General features: G+C 64.1%; 3 protein-coding genes and 1 long non-coding RNA gene across 6 annotated transcripts; 2 read left to right on the forward strand and 2 right to left on the reverse strand.

Moving 5' to 3' along the window:
* Positions 1-263: 263 nt before the first annotated feature.
* LOC127381867 (ADP-ribosylation factor 5) lies at positions 264-6,633 on the reverse strand. 3 transcript variants are annotated; one of them, XM_051612783.1, is made up of 7 exons: positions 6,556-6,633; positions 5,494-5,515; positions 5,319-5,399; positions 3,679-3,788; positions 3,287-3,358; positions 2,419-2,544; positions 264-781 (listed from the first exon to the last, which is right to left on the reverse strand). In XM_051612783.1, the coding sequence occupies exons 2-7, from the start codon at positions 5,507-5,509 to the stop codon at positions 695-697; spliced, it is 492 nt and encodes a 163-aa protein (XP_051468743.1). In that variant the 5' UTR covers positions 5,510-5,515; positions 6,556-6,633; the 3' UTR covers positions 264-694. The 3 variants fall into 3 exon arrangements, with proteins under 3 accessions (XP_051468743.1, XP_051468733.1, XP_051468724.1); XM_051612773.1 differs by lacking the exon at positions 6,556-6,633 and adding an exon at positions 6,426-6,510; XM_051612764.1 differs by lacking the exon at positions 6,556-6,633 and having other exon boundaries at positions 5,494-5,633.
* LOC127381904 (uncharacterized) lies at positions 1,277-1,617 on the reverse strand. Its single transcript, XR_007888821.1, has 3 exons — positions 1,564-1,617; positions 1,440-1,532; positions 1,277-1,346 (listed from the first exon to the last, which is right to left on the reverse strand). It is a non-coding gene; the product is annotated as an uncharacterized LOC127381904 (long non-coding RNA).
* Positions 6,463-10,049, forward strand: GCC1 (GRIP and coiled-coil domain containing 1). The gene is made up of 2 exons (XM_051612263.1): positions 6,463-7,488; positions 8,477-10,049. The coding sequence occupies exons 1-2, from the start codon at positions 6,463-6,465 to the stop codon at positions 9,779-9,781; spliced, it is 2,331 nt and encodes a 776-aa protein (XP_051468223.1). The 3' UTR covers positions 9,782-10,049.
* Positions 10,050-15,115: 5,066 nt separating this feature from the next.
* On the forward strand, positions 15,116-19,707 carry LOC127387201 (uncharacterized). Its single transcript, XM_051625264.1, has 9 exons — positions 15,116-15,195; positions 16,012-16,075; positions 16,334-16,474; positions 17,128-17,226; positions 17,434-17,489; positions 17,581-17,721; positions 18,464-18,506; positions 18,633-18,713; positions 19,456-19,707. Exons 3-9 carry the CDS (start codon positions 16,463-16,465, stop codon positions 19,705-19,707), a joined length of 684 nt encoding a protein of 227 aa, XP_051481224.1. The 5' UTR covers positions 15,116-15,195; positions 16,012-16,075; positions 16,334-16,462.

Below are 19,707 nucleotides of genomic sequence, written 5' to 3' on the forward strand. Positions count from 1 at the left end.
TGTAACCCTATGGGGACAATCTGGGGGGGACAGCCAATGTAACCCCATGGGGACAATCTGGGGGGGACAGCCAGTGTAACCCTATGGGGACAATCTGGGGGGGACAGCCAGTGCAACCCCATGGGGACACCCTGGGGACAGGCAGTGTAACCCCGTGGGGACACCCTGGGGACAGGCAGTGTAACCAAGCCCCCAACCCAAGGATTCCCAGGGCAGATGCAGACTGGGGAGCGGGGCTCTCAGGTGGCACCTGCCACCAGGCAGAGGGTACAAAGTGGTGGCATTTAATGACCAGAGGTACAACAGCAGGTTACGCAGCCACACGGGCCCTCCCGGAGAGAGAGGGGGGGGGGGGGGGGAAACCAGCAAGTTTAGGGAAGGAGAAAAAGGAGGATCCTTCCTGTCCCTTCCCAGCCCCCCTCAGCCCCCAGCACCAGCTCCAGGCCAGGAGTGGGGGACACTTGGGGACATCCACGACACATGCAGGTGGGGAAGGGCGGCCAGCACGCAGCGCTGGGGGCCGAGGCAGGAGACCAGGGGACGGAGCTGCCCAAAGAGTCCTTGAGGTTCAAGTCCTGCCAGATGAACACCTGGAGAGGAGGCCGCTCGGGGCAGGGAGGCACGGACGCCTCCCCCCGCGGGAAAACCGGGAGAACCCAACTGGGAGGAGACGTTCCCGGCTCGTCCGGCCCCGCTAACGCTTGGAGAGCTCGTGGGACAACCAGTCCAGCCCATCGTAGAGCCCCGTGCCCTGGGTGGCACACGTTGCCTGCACGTACCACTGCGAAGCAGAGAGACAGGGAGAGGGACACCCGGGTCAGCGGGGAGGTGGCAGGGAGTGGGGAGGGAGAGGTGACCTGCCCATCCATGGGCTGAGGGACCTGGCCAGGCTGGATCCATGGAGTGAGGGACCTGGCCAGGCTGGATCCATGGGGGGAGGGACCTGGCCAGGCTGGATCCATGGGGGGAGGGACCTGGACAGGCTGGATCCATGGGGGGAGGGACCTGGCCAGGCTGGATCCATGGAGTGAGGGACTTGGCCAGGCTGGATCCATGGGCTGAGGGACCTGGCCAGGCTGGATCCATGGAGTGAGGGACCTGGCCAGGCTGGATCCATGGGGGGAGGGACCTGGCCAGGCTGGATCCATGGGGGGAGGGACCTGGCCAGGCTGGATCCATGGGGGGAGGGACCTGGCCAGGCTGGATCCATGGGGGAAGGGACCTGGCCAGGCTGGATCCATGGGCTGAGGGACCTGGCCAGGCTGGATCCATGGAGTGAGGGATCTGGCCAGGCTGGATCCATGGGCTGAGGGACCTGGCCAGGCTGGATCCATGGGCTGAGGGACCTGGCCAGGCTGGATCCATGGAGTGAGGGACTTGGCCAGGCTGGATCCATGAGGGGAGGGACCTGGCCAGGCTGGATCCATGGGGGGAGGGACCTGGCCAGGCTGGATCCATGGGCTGAGGGACCTGGCCAGGCTGGATCCATGGGGTGAGGGACCTGGCCAGGCTGGATCCATGGGCTGAGGGACCTGGCCAGGCTGGATCCATGGGGGGAGGGACCTGGCCAGGCTGGATCCATGGGCTGAGGGACCTGGCCAGGCTGGATCCATGGGGTGAGGGACCTGGCCAGGCTGGATCCATGGGCTGAGGAACCTGGACAGGCTGGATCCATAGGCTGAGGCTCTGTAGAGGGATCTGGCCAGGCTGGATCCATGGGGTGAGACCAATTGCATGAGGTTCAACCAGCCCAGTGTTGGGTCCTGCCCTTGGGTCACACCAACCCCCCCCAACACTCCAGGCTTGGGGCTCTGCAGATTCATTGGCCTGGGGCTTCCTCAGGAACAGTTTCATGGGGATGGGGACAAGGAAGGGGACAGGGACGGGGATGGGGACAGGGGGGACAGGGATGGGGATGGGGACAGGGAAGGGGAAAGGGAGGGCACAGGAGGGCACAGGAAGGGGCAGGAGGGCACAGAAGGGCGGAGGGGGCACAGGAGGGCAGAGGGGGGCACAGGGAGGGGCAGGGAGGGCACAGGAGGGCAGAGGGGGGCACAGGAAGGCAGAGGGGGGCACAGGGAGGGGCAGGGAAGGCACAGGAGGGCACAGGAGGGCAGAGGGGGGCACAGGAGGGCACAGGAGGGCAGAGGAGGGCAGGAGGACACAGGAGGACACAGGAGGGCAGGGGAGGGCAGAGGGGGGCACAGGAGGGCACAGGAGAGCAGAGGGGGGCACAGGAGGGAAGCGGGGGCAGAGGGGGACACAGGAGGGCAGAGGGGGGCACAGTGAGGGGCAGGGAGGGCAGAGGGGGGCACAGGAGGGCAGAGGGGGCAGAGGGGGCAGAGGGGGGCACAGGAGGGCAGAGGGGGCAGAGGGGGCACAGGAAGGCAGCGGGGGCAGGTGTCCCCGGGCACTCACGGTCCTGCTGCGCAGCGCCTGCAGCCCCAGCCGGTCGGTCAGCTCGCTGACGGCCATGGCGTTGGGCATGTCCTGCTTGTTGGCGAACACCAGCAGGACAGCGTCACGCAGCTCGTCCTCCTGCAGCTGCCCAGGGACGGGGGCAGTCAGCCAGGCACTGCTGGGGGCTGCTGGGGACCCTCGGGGACCCTCAGAGGCATCAGCACCCCGGCAACGAGACCCGGCTGAGACAGACCCGAAGAGCTAGATGGTCTCCAGCTCCTCCGCTCATCTCCAGCATCTCAGCTGCTTCCATCGCTGCCCAGAGGGCTCAGCAGCACCAGGATGCTCTCCCAGGAGCACCCATGTCCTTCACCAAGGGGATGCATCTTGGAGGTCTCCATAGAACCATAGGATGGTCTTTACCAGTCTTAATTATTCTATGACTCTGCTGGCGTTGGGCTGATGGTTGGACTTGATGGCCTTAGAGGTCTTTTCAACCTTCCTGATTCTATGCCCACATTGGAGGGGGGCCCAGCGACCACCCTGCCAGGCTGTGACACACTCTGCTCCCTCCCAAGGGTGCTCTGTCCTGACTTTTGGATGTCATGTTGGGACACCACCTGCCCACGGTCCTTGGCCACCAAAGCCCTGACAAGGTACAACCCAGAACTGTGTTTCCTTGGCCATCCTTCCCTCTTCCAACTGCTCCTGATCCTGTAGGTCCTGTGCCTGGCAGAGGAGTCCCTGGGGGGGCCCCAGGTCCATCTCTGGATGGATGCTCCTGGCACCACGTGGAGGGCAGAGCAATGCTGCAGAGCCAGGAGATCGGGAGGAGGTTTGGGGAACACCCACCTCCCTGCCAGACTGACCCCCCCCCATCACTCACCATCTTCTGCAGCTCCTCAGCTGATTCCTGCACTCGCTCCCGGTCGTTGCTGTCCACCACGAAGATGAGACCCTGCAGGAGAAGCCAAGCTGGAGCGGAGCAGCTTGCCTGGAGAAGAGAGGGGCACCACACCCGAGCCCCCCTCTGCACCCCTCAGAGAGCCAGAGAAGCCTGGGGATGGTGCCACCCCCTCCACCTCCCCACCGATGGGACAAACACCCATGCGAGGTCCCAGGAGTCCCAGCAGGGCCACCACCACACCAGGGACCAGGACACATGCCCTGCTGCCTCTCAGTTCAGGCAGGATCAGGCCACAAGCCCCAGGGGACCCCGGGCCAGCCCCACCACTGCTGATGAAGCTCGTCCCTGCCCCTGGTCCAGGCCCCAGGTACCTGTGTGTTCTGGAAGTAGTGTCTCCAGAGGGGCCGGATCTTGTCCTGGCCACCCACGTCCCACACGGTGAAGCAGATGTTCTTGTACTCCACGGTCTCCACGTTGAACCCTGTGGGGGGGCAGGAGGGGCAAGGGGGGAGGGTGAGCCCAGCTCCCCCTCTTTGACTGCCCCCCAAGAGGGACTGACACACATGGCTGGGATCATGGAATCCCAGACTGGTTCTGGTTGGAAAAGACCTTTAAGATCCCCCAGCCCAACCCTTCCCCAGCCCTGCCAAGGCCACCACTGCCCCATGTCCCTCAGCACCATCTCCAGGGCTTGGAAACCCCCCCAGGGATGGGGACTCCCCCCCTGCCCTGGGCAGCCTGGGCCAGGCCCTGACAACCCTTGCCAGGAAGGAATTGTTCCCCAGATCCAACCTCAGCCTCCCCTGGCACAACTTGAGGCCGTTCCCTCTGGTCCTGTCGCTTGTTCCTGGGGAGCAGAGCCCGACCCCCTGGCTCCAACCTCCTCTCAGGCAGCTGCAGAGCCAGCAGGTCTCCCCTCAGCCTCCTTTGCTGCAGGCTCAACACCCCCAGCTCCCTCAGCTGCTCCTCACAAGTTCTCCAGCCCCTTCTCCTTGAGCTCCAGCCCCTTCCCCAGCTCCGGGGCCCTTCCCTGGACACGCTCCAGCCCCTCCATGTCCTTCTTGTGCTGAGGGGCCCAGCCCTGACCCCAGGATTTGAGGTATGGCCTCACTGGTGCCACCAGATCCCCCCACAAGCCACCTCCTCTCCAGGATGAGCAGCTCTCCCAGCCTCTCCTCATCCAAGAGCTGCTCCAGCCCCTTCACCATCACACTGGACTCACTCCAGCATGTCCCCATCTCTCCTGCACTGGGGAGCCCACCACCCAACCCAGCACCCTGAGGTGTCTCAGGACCCACTCCCACTGCCCTGCCCAGAGCAGCTCATGGCCTGGTGGCCCCAGCTCAGAAGGCTACATGCCTGGAGCTTGCTGGGGTTCCTTCCCACCAGCACTGCCAGGACCTTCCCCCCAGGAGCTGGAGCTGGGGGTTGCTCCTCCCAGGGCAGCCATGGCATTCCCCTGCTGGAACCCCAGCAGGTTCCTCTGGCCATTCCTCCAGCCTGCCGGGATCCCTCTGGATGGGGGGACAATCCTAGGGTGTAGAACCACTCAGGACCACCCGCAGGCTTGCTGAGGGTGCTCTCTCCCATCCCCCAGCCCACTAAGGAGCACGGGCTGCTGGGGCACACCCGGGGTGACCGGCCCCTGGTGCGGGGGCTCAGCCCATTCCCAATCCCCCCTCACCAGGGAGACCCCGCAGGAGGCGGTGCTGAGCGTCCCAGCGGAGCCTTCACCCAGAGCTGCCCGTCCTGCCCGGCCCGGCCCGGCGGGCTCAGCCTCCTCCTGCCCGCAAAACCCCCCCGCACGCCCGGGACCGGAGCCAGGCACCGGGAAACCGGGAGGGTGACAGCCGGGCAGATGGACACCGGGGGACACCGGCTGCCCAGGATGCACCAGGGCTCGGGACAGGGCTCCCACGGGAAAGCGGTCCCCGGGTGGGGATGTGGCAGGGGGGCTCTACCCGGTACCGAGGGCTCGAGGGGGAGCCCAGCCCGGTACCGGGGAACTCACCGATGGTGGGGATGGTGGTGACGATCTCACCCAGCTTCAGCTTGTAGAGGATGGTGGTCTTGCCGGCAGCGTCCAGCCCCACTGCAACGAGGAGGTGGTGTCACCGGCGCCGGTACCGGTACGTGCCCCCATCCCCATCCCCCGCCCGGCCCTGCTCCGCCTCCCCCGCTCTCACCCATCAGGATTCGCATCTGCTTCTTGCCGAAGATGCGGGAGAAGATGGCGGAGACCGTGAGACCCATGGCGGCGGCGGGAGGGACGGGAGGGACGGGAGGGACCGGGAGGGACCGGGACGGACCGGGACGGACCGGGAGGGACCGGGACGGCCGCGCTGCCCCCGCGCCCCGCAGGCCCCGCCCCCGCGCACATAGCCCCGCCCCCCGCACACATGGCCCCGCCCCCGCTGCAAAAACCACGCCCCCGCGCAAGGAGCCCCGCGCTGTCAAGCCACGCCCCTCACCCTAAGCCCCGCCCCCAGAGCCAGCGCCACTGCTCAGGGCGCTGTCAGGCCCCGCCCCTCCGGCACAAGCCACGCCTCCCGCGCTGCTGCCCCGCCCCCCTTCGGGCCCCGCCCCCAGCCTCCCGTGCCAGGGCACGCGCATGCGCAGCGCGCGGCGGCGGAAGCCTCTTCCGGCGCATGCGCAGCCGGTTCCGGCCCGCAGGTAAGGCCTGTGGCGGCCCCGCCGCCCCCCCCGGGACCCTCGGGTCCCTCTGCCGCCCCCTCCCTCCCCCACCGGCCTCTCCAACGCTGCCCCAAACCCTCCTCTGTGCAGCGCCTGCCCCCCAGGCCTCCCTCTGCCCCAGAGGCCTTCAGGAGCCGCCCCTGCCTCCCAGGCCCCAGCGGGACCCCCGGGGCCCCCCCCCCGCCCCACGGTTCCGCTGCCCCACGGGCCCGCCCAGGCCCCCCCACCCCCCCAGCTTCCCCCCCAGCTTCCCCCTTGCCCCACGCGACCTCCCTGCCCCACAGGCCCTCGCGGGCCTTCCCCGCCCCACGGGTCCTCGTGCCTCAGGAGCCTCCTCTGCCCCGCAGCCCCCCCACCCAGAGCTGGCAGGGCTGGGGTGCTTCCTTCCCTGCAGCCTCCCAAGAGCTGGAGCTGCTCCTTCAACCTTTGGGCTGTTTTCCTCCTCTCAGGTTACGCGGACCATGGAGAAGTTCAGCATGAACTTTGGAGGTGGCCCGAGCAAAAAAGACCTTCTAGAGACCATAGAATCCCAGAAGAAGCAGCTTCTCCAGTACCAGCTCCGGCTGAAGGATGTTGTCAGGGCCTACAAGAGCCTGCTGAAGGAGAAGGAGGCCTTGGAAGCCAGCCTGAAAGTGCTCTCCGTGTCCCACGAGGCAGATGTTGGCCTGGGGGGCGCTCAGCCTGCCCCCGGGCCTGGCTCCAGCTCCTCCTGTGCTGACTCTGCTGATGACAGGAACTCTGTCCACAGCGAGGACAGCGTGGGGACAGCTGCCAGTGCAGACACTGCTGCCAGCCTGGCCAGTGCCAAGGGTGAAGCAGGGCCTGAGGAGGACAAGCCCGTGGCCACCACCTCCTCTCCGAGGTCGGAGGAGCCCGGCGGGTCGGAGAGCGGCGGCGGGGAGGGGGCCCCCGAGGCCGAGAGGAGGGTCCTGCAGCTGAAGACCCAGCTGGCTACCCTGACCAGTGCCCTGTCCACTGTCACGCAGGAGAAGTCCCGCATGGAGGCCTCCTACCAAGCAGACAGGAAGAAGATGAAGCAGGAGCTGGATGAGGCGGTGAGGAAGGCGGAGGAGGAGACGGAGAGGCTGGGAAGGGAGCTGAGATCCAGCCAGGAGCAGCTGGCAGAGACCAAGGCCCGGCTGATCACCCAGCAGCACGACAGGGCCCAGGAGCAGGGGGACCACGCCGTGATGCTGAGGGAGCTGCAGAAGCTGCTGCAGGGAGAGAGGAACTCGAGGCAGGAGGCGGAGCTGAAGCTGGAGGAGACCAGGGAGGTGCTGGCCGGGAGGGCCACCGTGGCTGAGCGAGCCGAGGGCTACGAGCTGCAGATCAGGCAGCTGAGCCAGGAGGTGGAAGAGCTGAAGAAGGAGCTGCAGGCTGTGCAGGAGGAGAACAACAGGCCAGACCCCCGGGTACAGGACCTGCAGGAGGAGATGGCCAGCCTGAGGAACCACTTCCAAGTGCAGCTGCTGCAGGAGATGAAGAAGGTGATTCCCTGCCTGGGTCCGGGAGTAGCTCATGCTGTGGGGTCTGTTGGTGGGGTCTGGGGCAGGTTCTGAGGGCAGAGGAGCACAGATTCCCCCTCCCAGTCACCCAAAGTCCAAGGGGTTTGAAATAAATAAGAGCATGAAGGGAGGGATGGGATCCTAGTCCTGCTGGTTGGGATACAGGGTACAAGTCACATCAGTCAGGGGGTGGTGACCACCAGGTTTGGGGGCAACCTCTGAGGTGATCACACAGTGAGTGTCCTCCACAGTGACACTGGGTTCTGAACAGGTTAATGGCTTAAAACTGGGAGAGGAGAGATTGAGGTTGGACATGAGGGAGAAATTCTGGGCTGTGAGGGTGGGGAGAGCCTGGCCCAGGTTGCCCAGGGAAGCTGTGGCTGCCCCATCCCTGGCAGTGTTGAAGGGCAGGTTGGATGGGGCTTGGAGCAGCCTGGGCTGCTGGGAGGTGTCCCTGCCCATGGCAGGGGTGGGACTGGATGAGCTTTGAGGTCCCTTCACCCCAAACCATCCCACGATTCTGTGAAACTGCAGTTACAGTTCTGAAAGGTTCACAGCTTTCCAGAATCCCAATAGCAGAAGGAATCATGGGGTGGTTTGGGGGAATCATGGGGTGGTTTGGGGGAATCATGGGAGGGTTTGGGGGAATCTTGGGGTGGTTTGGGGGAATCTTGGGGTGGTTTGGGGGAATCTTGGGGTGGTTTGGGGGAATCATGGAGGGGTTTGGGGGAATCATGGGGTGGTTTGGGGGAATCATGGGAGGGTTTGGGGGTGGTTTGAGGCAGTTAGAACAGTTTAGGGAAATCATGGAGCGCTTTGGGCGAACTGGTGTGGTGGCTTGTGTGGGATCTGGGGGGGGGAAGTGTGATGGTCCTGCCCCTGTTTGGAGTTCAGTGGGGCAGAATGAAGCCCCTCCTGTGTCCCCCAGAGCTTCTGCCCCCGTGCTGAGCCCGTGTCCCTGTGTCCCCAGGCTGCCCAGGCTGAGGAGCAGCTCCGGCAGCGCGCGCAGCTGGAGGAGCGACGCGTGGCCGACCTGGAGGGACGGGTCTCCGAGGTCTCCGAGCTGCTGGGCACGTATGAGAAGGCCAAGCAGAAGGACCAGGTGGTCATTCAGAAGCTGAAGGACCGTATCGTGCAGCTGGACCTGGAGAACAAGACCCTGGCCATGGCTGCCTCCAGCAGGGCCCCCCTGGATGTCCATGGAGAAGAAGCCAACCTGGATGTGAACGTTCTGAAGGACAAAATGGAGAAGCTGAAGAAGCTGCTGCATGTAGCAGCTCAGAAGAGCCAACCCACCCTGGGCATTGAGAAGCTGTGTGAGCTGGAGTGTCCAAAGGGCACCGAGGCTGCGGATGGGGAGAAGGCCACAGCTCTGTACTACCAGCAGGAGCTGAAGCAGCTGAAGGAAGAGTTTGAGAGGTATAAGATGAGGGCACAAGTGGTTCTCAAGAACAAGTCGGCCAAGGATGGCAACCTGGCTAAGGAACTGGAGGAAGCTCAGGAGCAGCTGGCTGACCTGAAGGAGAAATACATTGCTCTGCAGCTGGCCTCTGATGAACTGGAGAAGCAGCACCAGCAGGACATGGAGGCCAAGAAGCAGGAGCTGTCCCAGCTGCAGCAGCTCCATCGGCAGGAGCTGGAGAGGTGCCAGCTGGAGTACAGGGAACGGGCTCTGAAGCTGGAGGAGGAGATGCACAAGCAGAGGGACCGAGCTCTGGCCGTGCTGGCAGAGAAGGACCAAGAGCTGGAGCAGCTGAGGTCCCTCACGTTGCCTTGTGGGCTTCAAGGCTCCAAAAACCACCTGACGTCAGGGCCTGAGGTTCCTGGCGAGGACTCAGCAGGACACGATTCCTCAGAGGTTCTGCCCCAGGCTCTTCATCTCTCCAGCACCAGTGAACCCACCTTCATCCTCTATGCTGAGCAGCTGGCTCGGAAGGAGGTGGACATTGTTGCTCTGAGGAAGCAGAAACACAAGCTGGAGATGCAGGTTCACCAGCTCCAGGAGAAAATCCTGGTGGAGGAGGAGAAGCACCGGGAAGAGGTGTCAGCCCTTCGGAGCCAGATCGAGAAGAGCTGCAGAGACAGGAGCAGGGAAGGAGCCAACCTGGAATACCTCAAGAACATTGTCTATAGGTTCCTGACCCTGCCCGAGTCCCTGGGCCGCCAGCAGACCCTGGGGGCCATCCTGACCATCCTGCACTTCAGCCCTGAGGAGAAACAGACCATCACCAAGCAGTCAGCCCAGGGCAGCTGGTGGCTTTCTGGGAAGAGATGAGGTGGCAGCTTTTATCCCTGGCTGCTGCTGCACATTTACAGGTGTCTGGTGGTGAACTGAGGGCACTTCCCTGGTGGTGTCACCTCCTGCCAACCATGCTGTGGAGCAGGGACCTTCCAGCAAGGAACTGGGCTGAGAACAGTGCTCCTAGCACTCATTTAAAGTAGGATTGTGCCAACTTTTCCACGAGGATCATGGTGTTTTCTTGCTCTCTGGTGTCAGGATTTGCTCTTGAGCTGGGGCTTGGTTTAAAAAAACAGTACTTGAAGGTCCTGGTGCTTTTTTAACACAGTTAAAAAAAAAAAAAAATCCCTACTTGTCAGGCCTGGGGTGAGGAGGAGCCCTCCTGGGGGGGACCTTGCTGGGGGGGACCTTGCTGGTGTCTTCAGACACAGGCGTGTGGCTCAGGGGGTTTAGAGGGCAGAGGGAAGTAAAATAACAGCACAAAGAGCTGAAAACCTGCAAGAGGGGGAGTCTGAACCTCCAGCATCACCCAGAGGCAGAGAACCTGGAGCCATTTCTCAGCAGCTTGGGGGTCTTTTTAATCATAGAATTCATAGAAACCACAAACTGAAGCCCAAGTTCCTGCCCGTGGATGTGGCAGCTCCTCACAGCCCCAGGGACCATCCGAGGGCACCGGGGGGACTGTCCTGCCCTCCCTGCCCAGGGATTCTCCCTGCAGGTACCTCTGGTTTCCCAGGAAGGAGGAAAGAGGTCAGGGATTCCCCAGCAGTGCCAGAGGTTCTGCTGGAGCAGGTGTCTGGGTTTGCTGAGCCTGTTGGAGGGGGGAGCAGGGGGGTGGTGGGAAGGCTGGAGCAGCCACACCAGCCCCCCCAGCTCGTTTTCTGAGCAGCTGGGAGTTTCAGGGAAGTTTTGATGCTGTGAAATGTTGGTTTGGGAAGCAAGGCATTGCTCCTGATGGGATAGAAGAGGGGAGGGGTGGAGGATCACAGCTCTGGGGGCAGCCTGAGCCCTGGGCTTGCAGTGAGGAGTGGGGAGGATGAAGCCCAGACCAGCTGCTTGATAGACCTGGAAGTTTGGGTGCAACTTCCTTGCAAATGGGCGGGCGTGGCAGGGAGGAGGCCAAGAGGTTTTGAACCAGCTCTGGCTGCCGGGTCCCTGCTGGCAATTCCTGGGTTTTGCCACTTGCAGAGACCCAGGACAACTGAGCTGGGAGCCCTGGCTGGGTGGGAAGGTGGCTAGGAGAGGTTGGATGGTTGCAAGACTAAAACCAGAGCTTGTTTTTGGAATGTTAGAGGGCTGAGTGGGAAGCCAGGGCGTTGGGGAGCCTGTGAGCCTGTTGGGGGGGGCTGTGAGCCTGCTGGGGGGCTGGCTGCCCCTGCAGCTGGCAGGCTGGGAGCAAGGCTGGCACAGGGAAACTCCTCCCCCTGCAACTGGGACTGGATTTCCCTTCTGCTGTTTGAGCCCCGGGCTTGAGAACCAGCAGAGCCTGCAGGGGTGAACGTGCTGCTTCCCCTTCCCTGACCTTGTTTGCCTCCCCCCCTACCAGGGGTTGATGGTTGAGACACAAGAGGAGCAGCCACCTCTCTGGAGGGATGCTGCGTGTCCCTGGGGATGTCCCCAAGCTGGTCCCTTGGCTGCTGGGGCCACTAGAGGGCACCCACCAGTTGCCCAGTCCCCAGGGCACCACGTCCCTCTTGCTGCAGCCACCCCTGGCACTGCCAGGACCAGCTCCCCTGGGATGGGACCTGGCTTTGGGAAGTGACACCCGAGGAGAGCAGCAAGTGGCAGGAGAGGGCTCAGTGGCCCAGCCTGGCTGCTCGGTGTGGCCAGGGGACAGTGCTGTGTCCTGCAGGTGGGAGAGGGTCTGGGGGGCAGCCAGGCAGGTTCCTGTGTCCCCAGGGGTGTCTGCTGCAGCCACTGCTCCTGAGCCCTGGGGCAGGGGAGGGTGTTTCCTGTAAGGAAGGTCAGACAAGGTCAGGAAAGCAGATTGAACCTCCAGCATGTCTGTGTCTGCCTGTTGTGATCCCAATGGGAAGGAGCAGCTCGGTGGGACTGGAAGAACTGGAGCTGCTGGATGGGAGCCCATCAGGAAGTGTTTGTGCTGATGTTTGAATGCTCACTGCTCTCTTAAAAGCAGGGAGGGATGTTTTGCTTCCAGGGATGTTGGGTGGTTGCCTGCAGGCCTGGGAACCAGCTCCTCCCAGCTGGGCTTTCTCTGAAGCTTCCAGAGCTTTCCCATCTGCGTCGGCAGAACCTCGCTCAGGTTTTGTTTTCAGGCACCTGCTTTGTTTTTAATCCCAGCCTGATGACTGAAACACAACTTCCCAGCCCCAGACTGCAGGGAAAGTGTTTGTAAACACCTTCATTAAGGCCTGTGTTAATGATCCCCAGGCTTCTCCCAAGTCCTGGAGCCCAGCACGGCCCACGCTGGTTTTCTCACAGAGGAAATGGGCTCTGCAGGTTCTTCTGCAGGTTCCTCTGCAATTCAAGGGCTCAGGAAGCTCTGAGGGCTTCAGCAGCTGAGCAGCATGGAGCCCTGTCCCCTCTCAGTGCTGTGCTGTTGGGCCTTGTACCACCAGCAGCCAAGTTCCCTGGAGCCTCCTCCACAGATCCCACCTGGCTGAAGGCCAGGGCAGGGCTCTGGCTCATGCAAGCCACGGTGCCGGTTTCTCCTCGAAAAAATCCTCAGGGAAAACATGCCCCAGGTAGATCCTGTGCCTGGGGGAGGTGTTGAGAGGGGGTGGCAGAGCCAAGCAGGCAGCAGTTCCTTAGCCCTGGCGTTGCCTCTCCAGGCTGAAAGTGTCCATGTGCTGCTCTGGTGGAGGCAACTGGATGGAAATTGGAGTTTGTTGCAGGGAGGGTTTGGGTCCTCAGCTCTGAAACTCTTCTCAACAGCACAAGTGCTGGGCCAGCCAAGAGCTCTGCTGAGCAGGGCTCCATCTCTGGTCAGGAAAGCCTGGATCAGGTGGTGCTTCTGAAACCAGAGGGGTTGCTCCAGATCTCCCCCTGAAGGAGCCGTTCCCACAGCAGCCAAGGGGGGGGATGTTCCCTCCTGCCTGGCTGGGGGGGATCCCTGCCCTCCCTTTGCCTCCTGCTGTTCTGGAAGAGCTGCTGCCTGGAGAAGGAAGTACCCCAGCAGGGATCCCAAGTGGTGGTGGGTCTTGTGATGGTTGTTAGGTGGAGCAGGACTGGCTCTGCTCTCCTAGGGGCACGGTGAGGTGGTTCTTCCCCACTCAGACATGTGAGTTCCTCCTGTGGTCCTGGGCTGGAAAAATTCCCAGCCAGACTGGAGAGGGACTGGCTGGAGATGAGGCTGCAGCAAGGGTGAGGAGGGGAACAAAACAGGGTCCAACTGGGAGCATGCAGAGCCCCTGCTTGGAGACCAGCAGGGTTTGAGGGGTGTTTCCTCACCTGATGGAGGAAAAAAGGAGCAGCTCTGAAGGAGGCAGCTGGGAGCTGCTGGGGCAGCAACCTAGGGAGCTGCTGGGGAACATTGCCAGGAGCTGTGGGGGAACATCTCTGGGAGCTGCTAAAGCTCCTCTCTGTCCCTGTCAACCTGCACCTCTTCCAGTGCCATCCTGCTCAGACCTTCCCCTGCAGCCCCTGTCCCTGCTGCTCCACATCTCAGACCTTCCCCCACATCCCTCCCTTTTTCCTCTTATTCAGCCCTGGAGAAGAGGAGGCTCCAGGGAGACCTGAGAGCACCTTCCAGGGCCTGAAGGGGCTCCAGGAAAGCTGGGGAGGGGCTTGGGACAAGGGCAGGGAGGGATGGGAGCAGGGGGAAGGGTTTCCAGCTGGCAGAGGGAGCTGGAGCTGAGATGTGAGGGAGAAATTCTGGGCTGTGAGGGTGGGGAGAGCCTGGCCCAGGTTGCCCAGGGAAGCTGTGGCTGCCCCATCCCTGGCAGTGTTGAAGGGCAGGTTGGATGGGGCTTGGAGCAGCCTGGAATGGTGGGAGGTGTCCCTGCCCGTGGGGCTGGATGAGCTCTAAGGTCCCTTCCAACCCAAACCATCCCGGGATCCCCTCCCTGCTCCCCGGGCACTGCACGTACCAACCTGCACATCCCTGGAGAAGCTCCCGCTGCCCCGGCCGGGCAGGTTCCTCCGGCTGCTCTTTCCGTGGCCCTTCCCCACAGGCGGGCGTGGGACCAGCCCCCCCAGCACTGCCCAGTCCTGGGGGGACCCGGAAGGTTCCTGGTGGGGCTGCCCGGCCATGGCAGGGGAGGAGCAGCCCCGGGCAGCGCTCTCGGATCGGCAGGTAAGGGCGGGGGGGTCCGGAGGGGTCCTGGGGGGCTGGGGCAGCTGCTGCCGAACAGCACGGACCCTGCCTGGGCTTCCCCTGGCCGAGGGGTGTCCCCCCTGCCACAGATGGGGGGTGCGGTGCTATGGGGGTGCTGCTGAGTGCCGGCGGGTTTGGGGGGGTGGCTGCCTGCCAGCCCGGGGGGCTCAGCAGCTCAGGGCTCCGGTGCTGCCCGCGGTGGCTGCTCCTGCTCCGCTGTCCCCGTGTCGCACACACACGGTCCTGGAGCCGCGGGTTGGGCAGTGTCACCAGTTCCTGCCCCCAGCCCCACGTTGGGCCCCGGGAGCTGCTCGGGGCAGCAGAGCCTGGAGCAGGACCCGGCTCCTCGGCACCCCCAGCCCCACGGGGGAGGGAGCTCGGGGGGGCTGCAGCTGCCAAACCCCCCCTGCAGCCACCACCGAGGGGTCTGTTCCGTGGGGCAGCACCGTGGGGCTGGCAGGGAAGGGGCCACTGACCCCCCTGCTTTGTCCATCAGCACCAAAGGGCTCCAGCCCCAGAACGGCCTCCTGGGGAACACACCTTGTTTTTTTTATTTTTTGCCTCAGTTCTGACTTTTTTTGCCCCAGCTGTGCCTGCTCCCTGTGACACGGGCACTGGCCACCTGTGGCTGCATCAGCCAGGGGTGCCCGAGGGAGCGAGTCCAGCCCTGCCTGGACCTCCATGTCCTCCCGTGGGGCAGCCAAGGCTCCCACCATGACCCACTGCAGGATGAGTCCATGCTCTTCTCAATCATAGAACCATGGAATGGGTTGGAGGGACCTTAAAGCTCATCCAGTCCCACCCCTGCCATGGGCAGGGACACCTCCCACCATTCCAGGCTGCTCCAAGCCCCATCCAACCTGCCCTTCAACACTGCCAGGGATGGGGCAGCCACAGCTTCCCTGGGCAACCTGGGCCAGGCTCTCCCCACCCTCACAGCCCAGAATTTCTCCCTCACATCTCAGCTCCAGCTCCCTCTGCCAGCTGGAAACCCTTCCCCCTGCTCCCATCCCTCCCTGCCCTTGTCCCAAGCCCCTCCCCAGCTTTCCTGGAGCCCCTTTAGGCACTGGAAGCTGCTCTCAGGTCTTCCTGGAGCATTCCCTTCTCTAACCTTCTCAATTTCTCCTCAGGTCTTCATACTGACATGTATCTACCTGCCGGCCTCACTGCTGAGGTGGGTCCTGCCCCCCTGCCCATGGCTGGGTGCTGGGGGAGGCAGCAGACGTGGCCTCTTGTCCCACCCACACCCTGCTTGGCCCTGGGGCAGGGGGATCAGGCCTCAAACCACCCCATCTCCCTGCCCCATCCCACCACCCCTGCAGGGAGGGAACCCCCACACTCACCCCATGGCCCAAGCCAGCCTGTCCTGGGTGTAGCTGAGGGCAGGGTCACAGAACCACAGAATCCTGGTTGGAAAAGACCTTTAAGATCATTGAGTCCAACCATAACCTACCTCTACCAACCATTAACCCAACTTTACCAAAGTCCAGAGTTGCCCCATGTCCCTCAGCACCATCTCCAGGGCTTGGAAACCCCTCCAGGGATGGGGACTCCCCCCTGCCCTGGGCAGCCTGGGCCAGGCCCTGACAACCCTTGCCAGGAAGGAATTGTTCCCCAGATCCAACCTCAGCCTCCCCTGGCACAACTTGAGGCCGTTCCCTCTGGTCCTGTCGCTTGTTCCTGGGGAGCAGAGCCCGACCCCCCTGGCTCCTACCTCCTCTCAGGCAGCTGCAGAGCCAGCAGGTCTCCCCTCAGCCTCCTTTGCTGCAGGCTCAACACCCCCAGCTCCCTCAGCTGCTCCTCACAAGTTCTCCAGCCCCTTCTCCTTGAGCTCCAGCCCCTTCCCCAGCTCCGGGGCCCTTCCCTGGACACGCTCCAGCCCCTCCATGTCCTTCTTGTGTGGGTCTCTGCTGGGATGGGTTGGGTGGGAAGCCACCCCGCTGGGGCTCTGCTCCACCAGGACATCAACCACCAGCCCCATTTCTTCCAGCCTCCTGGGCAGTGGATCAATCCTTGCTGGCACCTCCTGGCAGGGACGATGCTGCCACATCCAGGTGAGTTCCACCAGCCCCCAGGGCTGCAGGGGCAGGATTTGACCCCAGCAGCACCCAAGGCAGAGCTGGACCAGCAGCACAGCAGCAGGGCTGGATGCAGAGGGTGGGGCGGAAGGGGCAGGAGATGCAGGACCCTGGCACCAGCTTTGCTGGGAGCAGCAGGTCCCGGCTCTGCTCAGGGAGGGACGTGGCTGTGGCAGCTCTGCCAAGCTGGGGGTGTCACTGCCAGCCAGAGCTAACCCTGTGTCCCCTCCCCAGCTTCGCCCCCTTTTCCTCCTGGCCCTGGCAGATCTCCTGGCTGCCACCGTGGTGCTGGGCACGGCCACCATCCAGCTGCTGCCAGCCCAGCTCTTCATCCCTGCCTACGCTGCTTGTCCCTACGGACGGATGCTGGCCATGGTGAGGGGGTGACAGCAGAGCTGAGACCTGGCTGGGGGCTGCAGTGTCCCCAGGGAAGTCCCAGGGTAGGAGGGACACAGAGCTGTTGGAGAGAGGCCAGAGGAGGCCCCGGAGATGCTGGGAGGGCTGGAGCAGCTCTGCTCTGGAGACAGGCTGGGAGAGTTGGGGTGTTCAGCCTGGAGAAGAGAAGGCTCCAGGGAGACCTGAGAGCACCTTCCAGGGCCTGAAGGGGCTCCAGGAAAGCTGGGGAGGGGCTTGGGCCAAGGGCAGGGAGGGATGGGAGCAGGGGGAAGGGTTTCCAGCTGGAAGAGGGAGCTGGAGCTGAGATGTGAGGGAGAAATTCTGGGCTGTGAGGGTGGGGAGAGCCTGGCCCAGGTTGCCCAGGGAAGCTGTGGCTGCCCCATCCCTGGCAGTGTTGAAGGGCAGGTTGGATGGGGCTTGGAGCAGCCTGGAATGGTGGGAGGTGTCCCTGCCCATGGCAGGGGTGGACTGGGTGGGCTTTGAGGTCCCTCCAACCCAAACCATTCCATGATTCTGTTCTATGATGCTATGAACTATTTCCCTCCCTCCGTGGGGGAATGGTTGGACTTGATCTTCAGGGTCTTTCCCAGCCCAAAGGGTGTGTTGCTCTGTGATTCCCTCTCCTCTCCCAGACCTTCTACGCCGTCTCCTTCCTGATGGTCGTTGTCTACGCCTACGAGTCCTGCCGCACCCTCCGTGGCTGGAGAGCCTGGCACGTGGCAGCTCTGCAGGTCGGTGGCCCCAGCCCTGCTGCGTTTGACCACGGCCCTTCCCACACCCTGTGAGACCCTGGGGAGCAGCAGGGTCGGGGGGAACCAAGGGCAGCCCCTTTCCTTGGGGCGCTCCTGCCTGCCCTGCACCTGCGTCCTGGTGGAGCTGGAGCCTCCAGCTGCTCTGGGACCTGCAGCCCTGGGTCACCAGAGGTGTCTTCCCTGCAGGAGAGGAGCAGGTGCCTGGAGAGCTTGTGGCAGGGGCTGCCCTACATCCTGGCCTGGTAGGTCCCAGCTGCCCCCTCCCCGGGGGTCTGCCCACCCTGCTCTGCCCGGGCTGGGGGGGGTGTCCTCACCTCCACCTCTCCCTGCCAGGCTGGTGCCAGCTCTGACCTTCCTGGGGCAGCTGGTGGCCCGAGGCACCTCCCTCAGTGACATTGCACCCCGACCCCTCGAGCCCCCCCTGCCCTGGAAAGGCAACAGCTCCAACGAGACCTACAGCCTCTACTGCTCCAGGTACAGCCCCACCTGCCACCCCAGCCCTGAGGGGGCAGCTGGGGGTGGGCACCCTGCCCCCTTCCCAGGGACCTTGGGTGTGCTGCATCCTGGGGTACTGCCACCATGGGTTGGAGCCCAGAACCCACCCATGTCCTGGGCTGGCACCAGCACTGGGACCAGCAGGGCCAGGGAGGGGATTGTCCCCTCTGCTAAGACCCCCCTGCAGGGCTGGGGCCACCTCTGGGGTCCCCAGCACAGGAAGGACATGGAGCTGTTGGAGAGAGTCCAGAGGAGGTCCCGGAGATGCTGGGAGGGCTGGAGCAGCTCTGCTCTGGAGCCAGGCTGGGAGAGTTGGGGTGTTGAGCCTGGAGAAGAGAAGGCTCCAGGGAGACCTGAGAGCACCTTCCAGGGCCTGAAGGGGCTCCAGGAAAGCTGGGGAGGGGCTTGGGACAAGGGCAGGGAGGGATGGGAGCAGGGGGAAGGGTTTCCAGCTGGCAGAGGGAGCTGGAGCTGAGATGGGAGGGAGAAATTCTGGGCTGTGAGGGTGGGGAGAGCCTGGCCCAGGTTGCCCAGGGAAGCTGTGGCTGCCCCATCCCTGGCAGTGTTGAAGGGCAGGTTGGATGGGGCTTGGAGCAGCCTGGAATGGTGGGAGGTGTCCCTGAATTCTTTGGGATGGAGGAAGGAATTAAAAAACCAAGCCTGCCCCAGGGACAATGCTGTGGCATGAAGGGACTGCCAGGAACACCCTCTGTCCCTCCAGCTGCCTGCTCCTCATCCACCCTGCCCAGGATATCTGCTACCAGGTGAGCTGTGCCGGGTGCCCGTCCCTGCCTCCCTGTCCCGGCCCAGCAGCCGCTGCAGGCTCGGAAGGACTCGGGGCCACCGGGGGGGCCGGGGCCGCTCCCGCCCCCTGAGTCCCGCTGCCTCAGTACGTCGGTAGGAAGGACGTGGGTCTGGAAGGGAAAATCATCTTCCTGCTCTACCTGCTGCTGGTGCTCAGCGGCTGCACGGTGAGAGCGGCCCCGGGGGCTGCAGGGTCCCCAGCCCCCCCTGACCCCCCCCCCCAGCCACCCCGGAGCCCCCTGCCCTCCCCAGCTCCTGCACCCGCGGGGGAAGCTCTGGTGTCGGGGGCTGGTTCAGGGTCCCCAGCCCCCCCTCACCCTCCTGACCCCCCCAGACCTCCCCAGCTCCTGTACCAACGGGTGAAGCTCTGGTGCTGGGGAGGATGTGGGGTCCCCCCATCGCTCCCCAGCCCCCCCCCGGCCCCCCTCACCCACCTGACCTCCCCAGTTCCTGTACCAATGGGTGAAGCTCTGGCATTGGGGGCTGGTTCAGGGTTCCCAGCCCCCCCTGACTCCACAGCCTCCCCTGACCCCCCTCACCCTCCTGACCCCCCCCAATTCCTGCACCAGCAGGTGAAGCGCTGGTGCTGAGGGGGGATGCAGGGTCCCCCCTAACCCCTGTGCCCCCCCGGCCCCCCCAGCTCCTGTACCAACGGGTGAAGCTCTGGTGCTGGGGAGGATGTGGGGTCCCCCCATCGCTCCCCAGCCCCCCCCGACCCCCCTCACCCTCCTGACCACCCTTGCCCCCCCAGCTCCTGCACCAGCGGGTGAAGCTCTGGTGTCGGGGGGTGGTTCGGGGTCCCTGCCCCCCCTGACCCCCGTGCCCCCCAGCTCCTGCACCAGCGGGTGAAGCTCTGGTGTCGGGGGGTGGTTCGGGGTCCCTGCCCCCCCTGACCCCCGTGCCCCCCAGCTCCTGTACCAGCGGGTGAGGCGCTGGGGACGCGGGGACGCGGCGCCGCTGCTGAGCCTGGGGCAGGACGGGTTCGGGGGCAGGAGCATCCGCGGGATCCGCAGGGTCTCTCACCACTTCCAGCTGGTTTTCCTGCTCTGCTGGGCACCAGGCAAGTCGGGGCGGGATGTCCCTGGGCCCGGCGGGCAGAAAGGAGCCAGCGCAGCTCCTGCTGCAGCCCCCAGGTCCCAGGAAGAGCTGTCAGGTGAATGA

Source organism: Apus apus, chromosome 1 (genome assembly GCF_020740795.1).
Source record: "Apus apus isolate bApuApu2 chromosome 1, bApuApu2.pri.cur, whole genome shotgun sequence".
NCBI classification, from domain to species: domain Eukaryota; kingdom Metazoa; phylum Chordata; class Aves; order Apodiformes; family Apodidae; genus Apus; species Apus apus.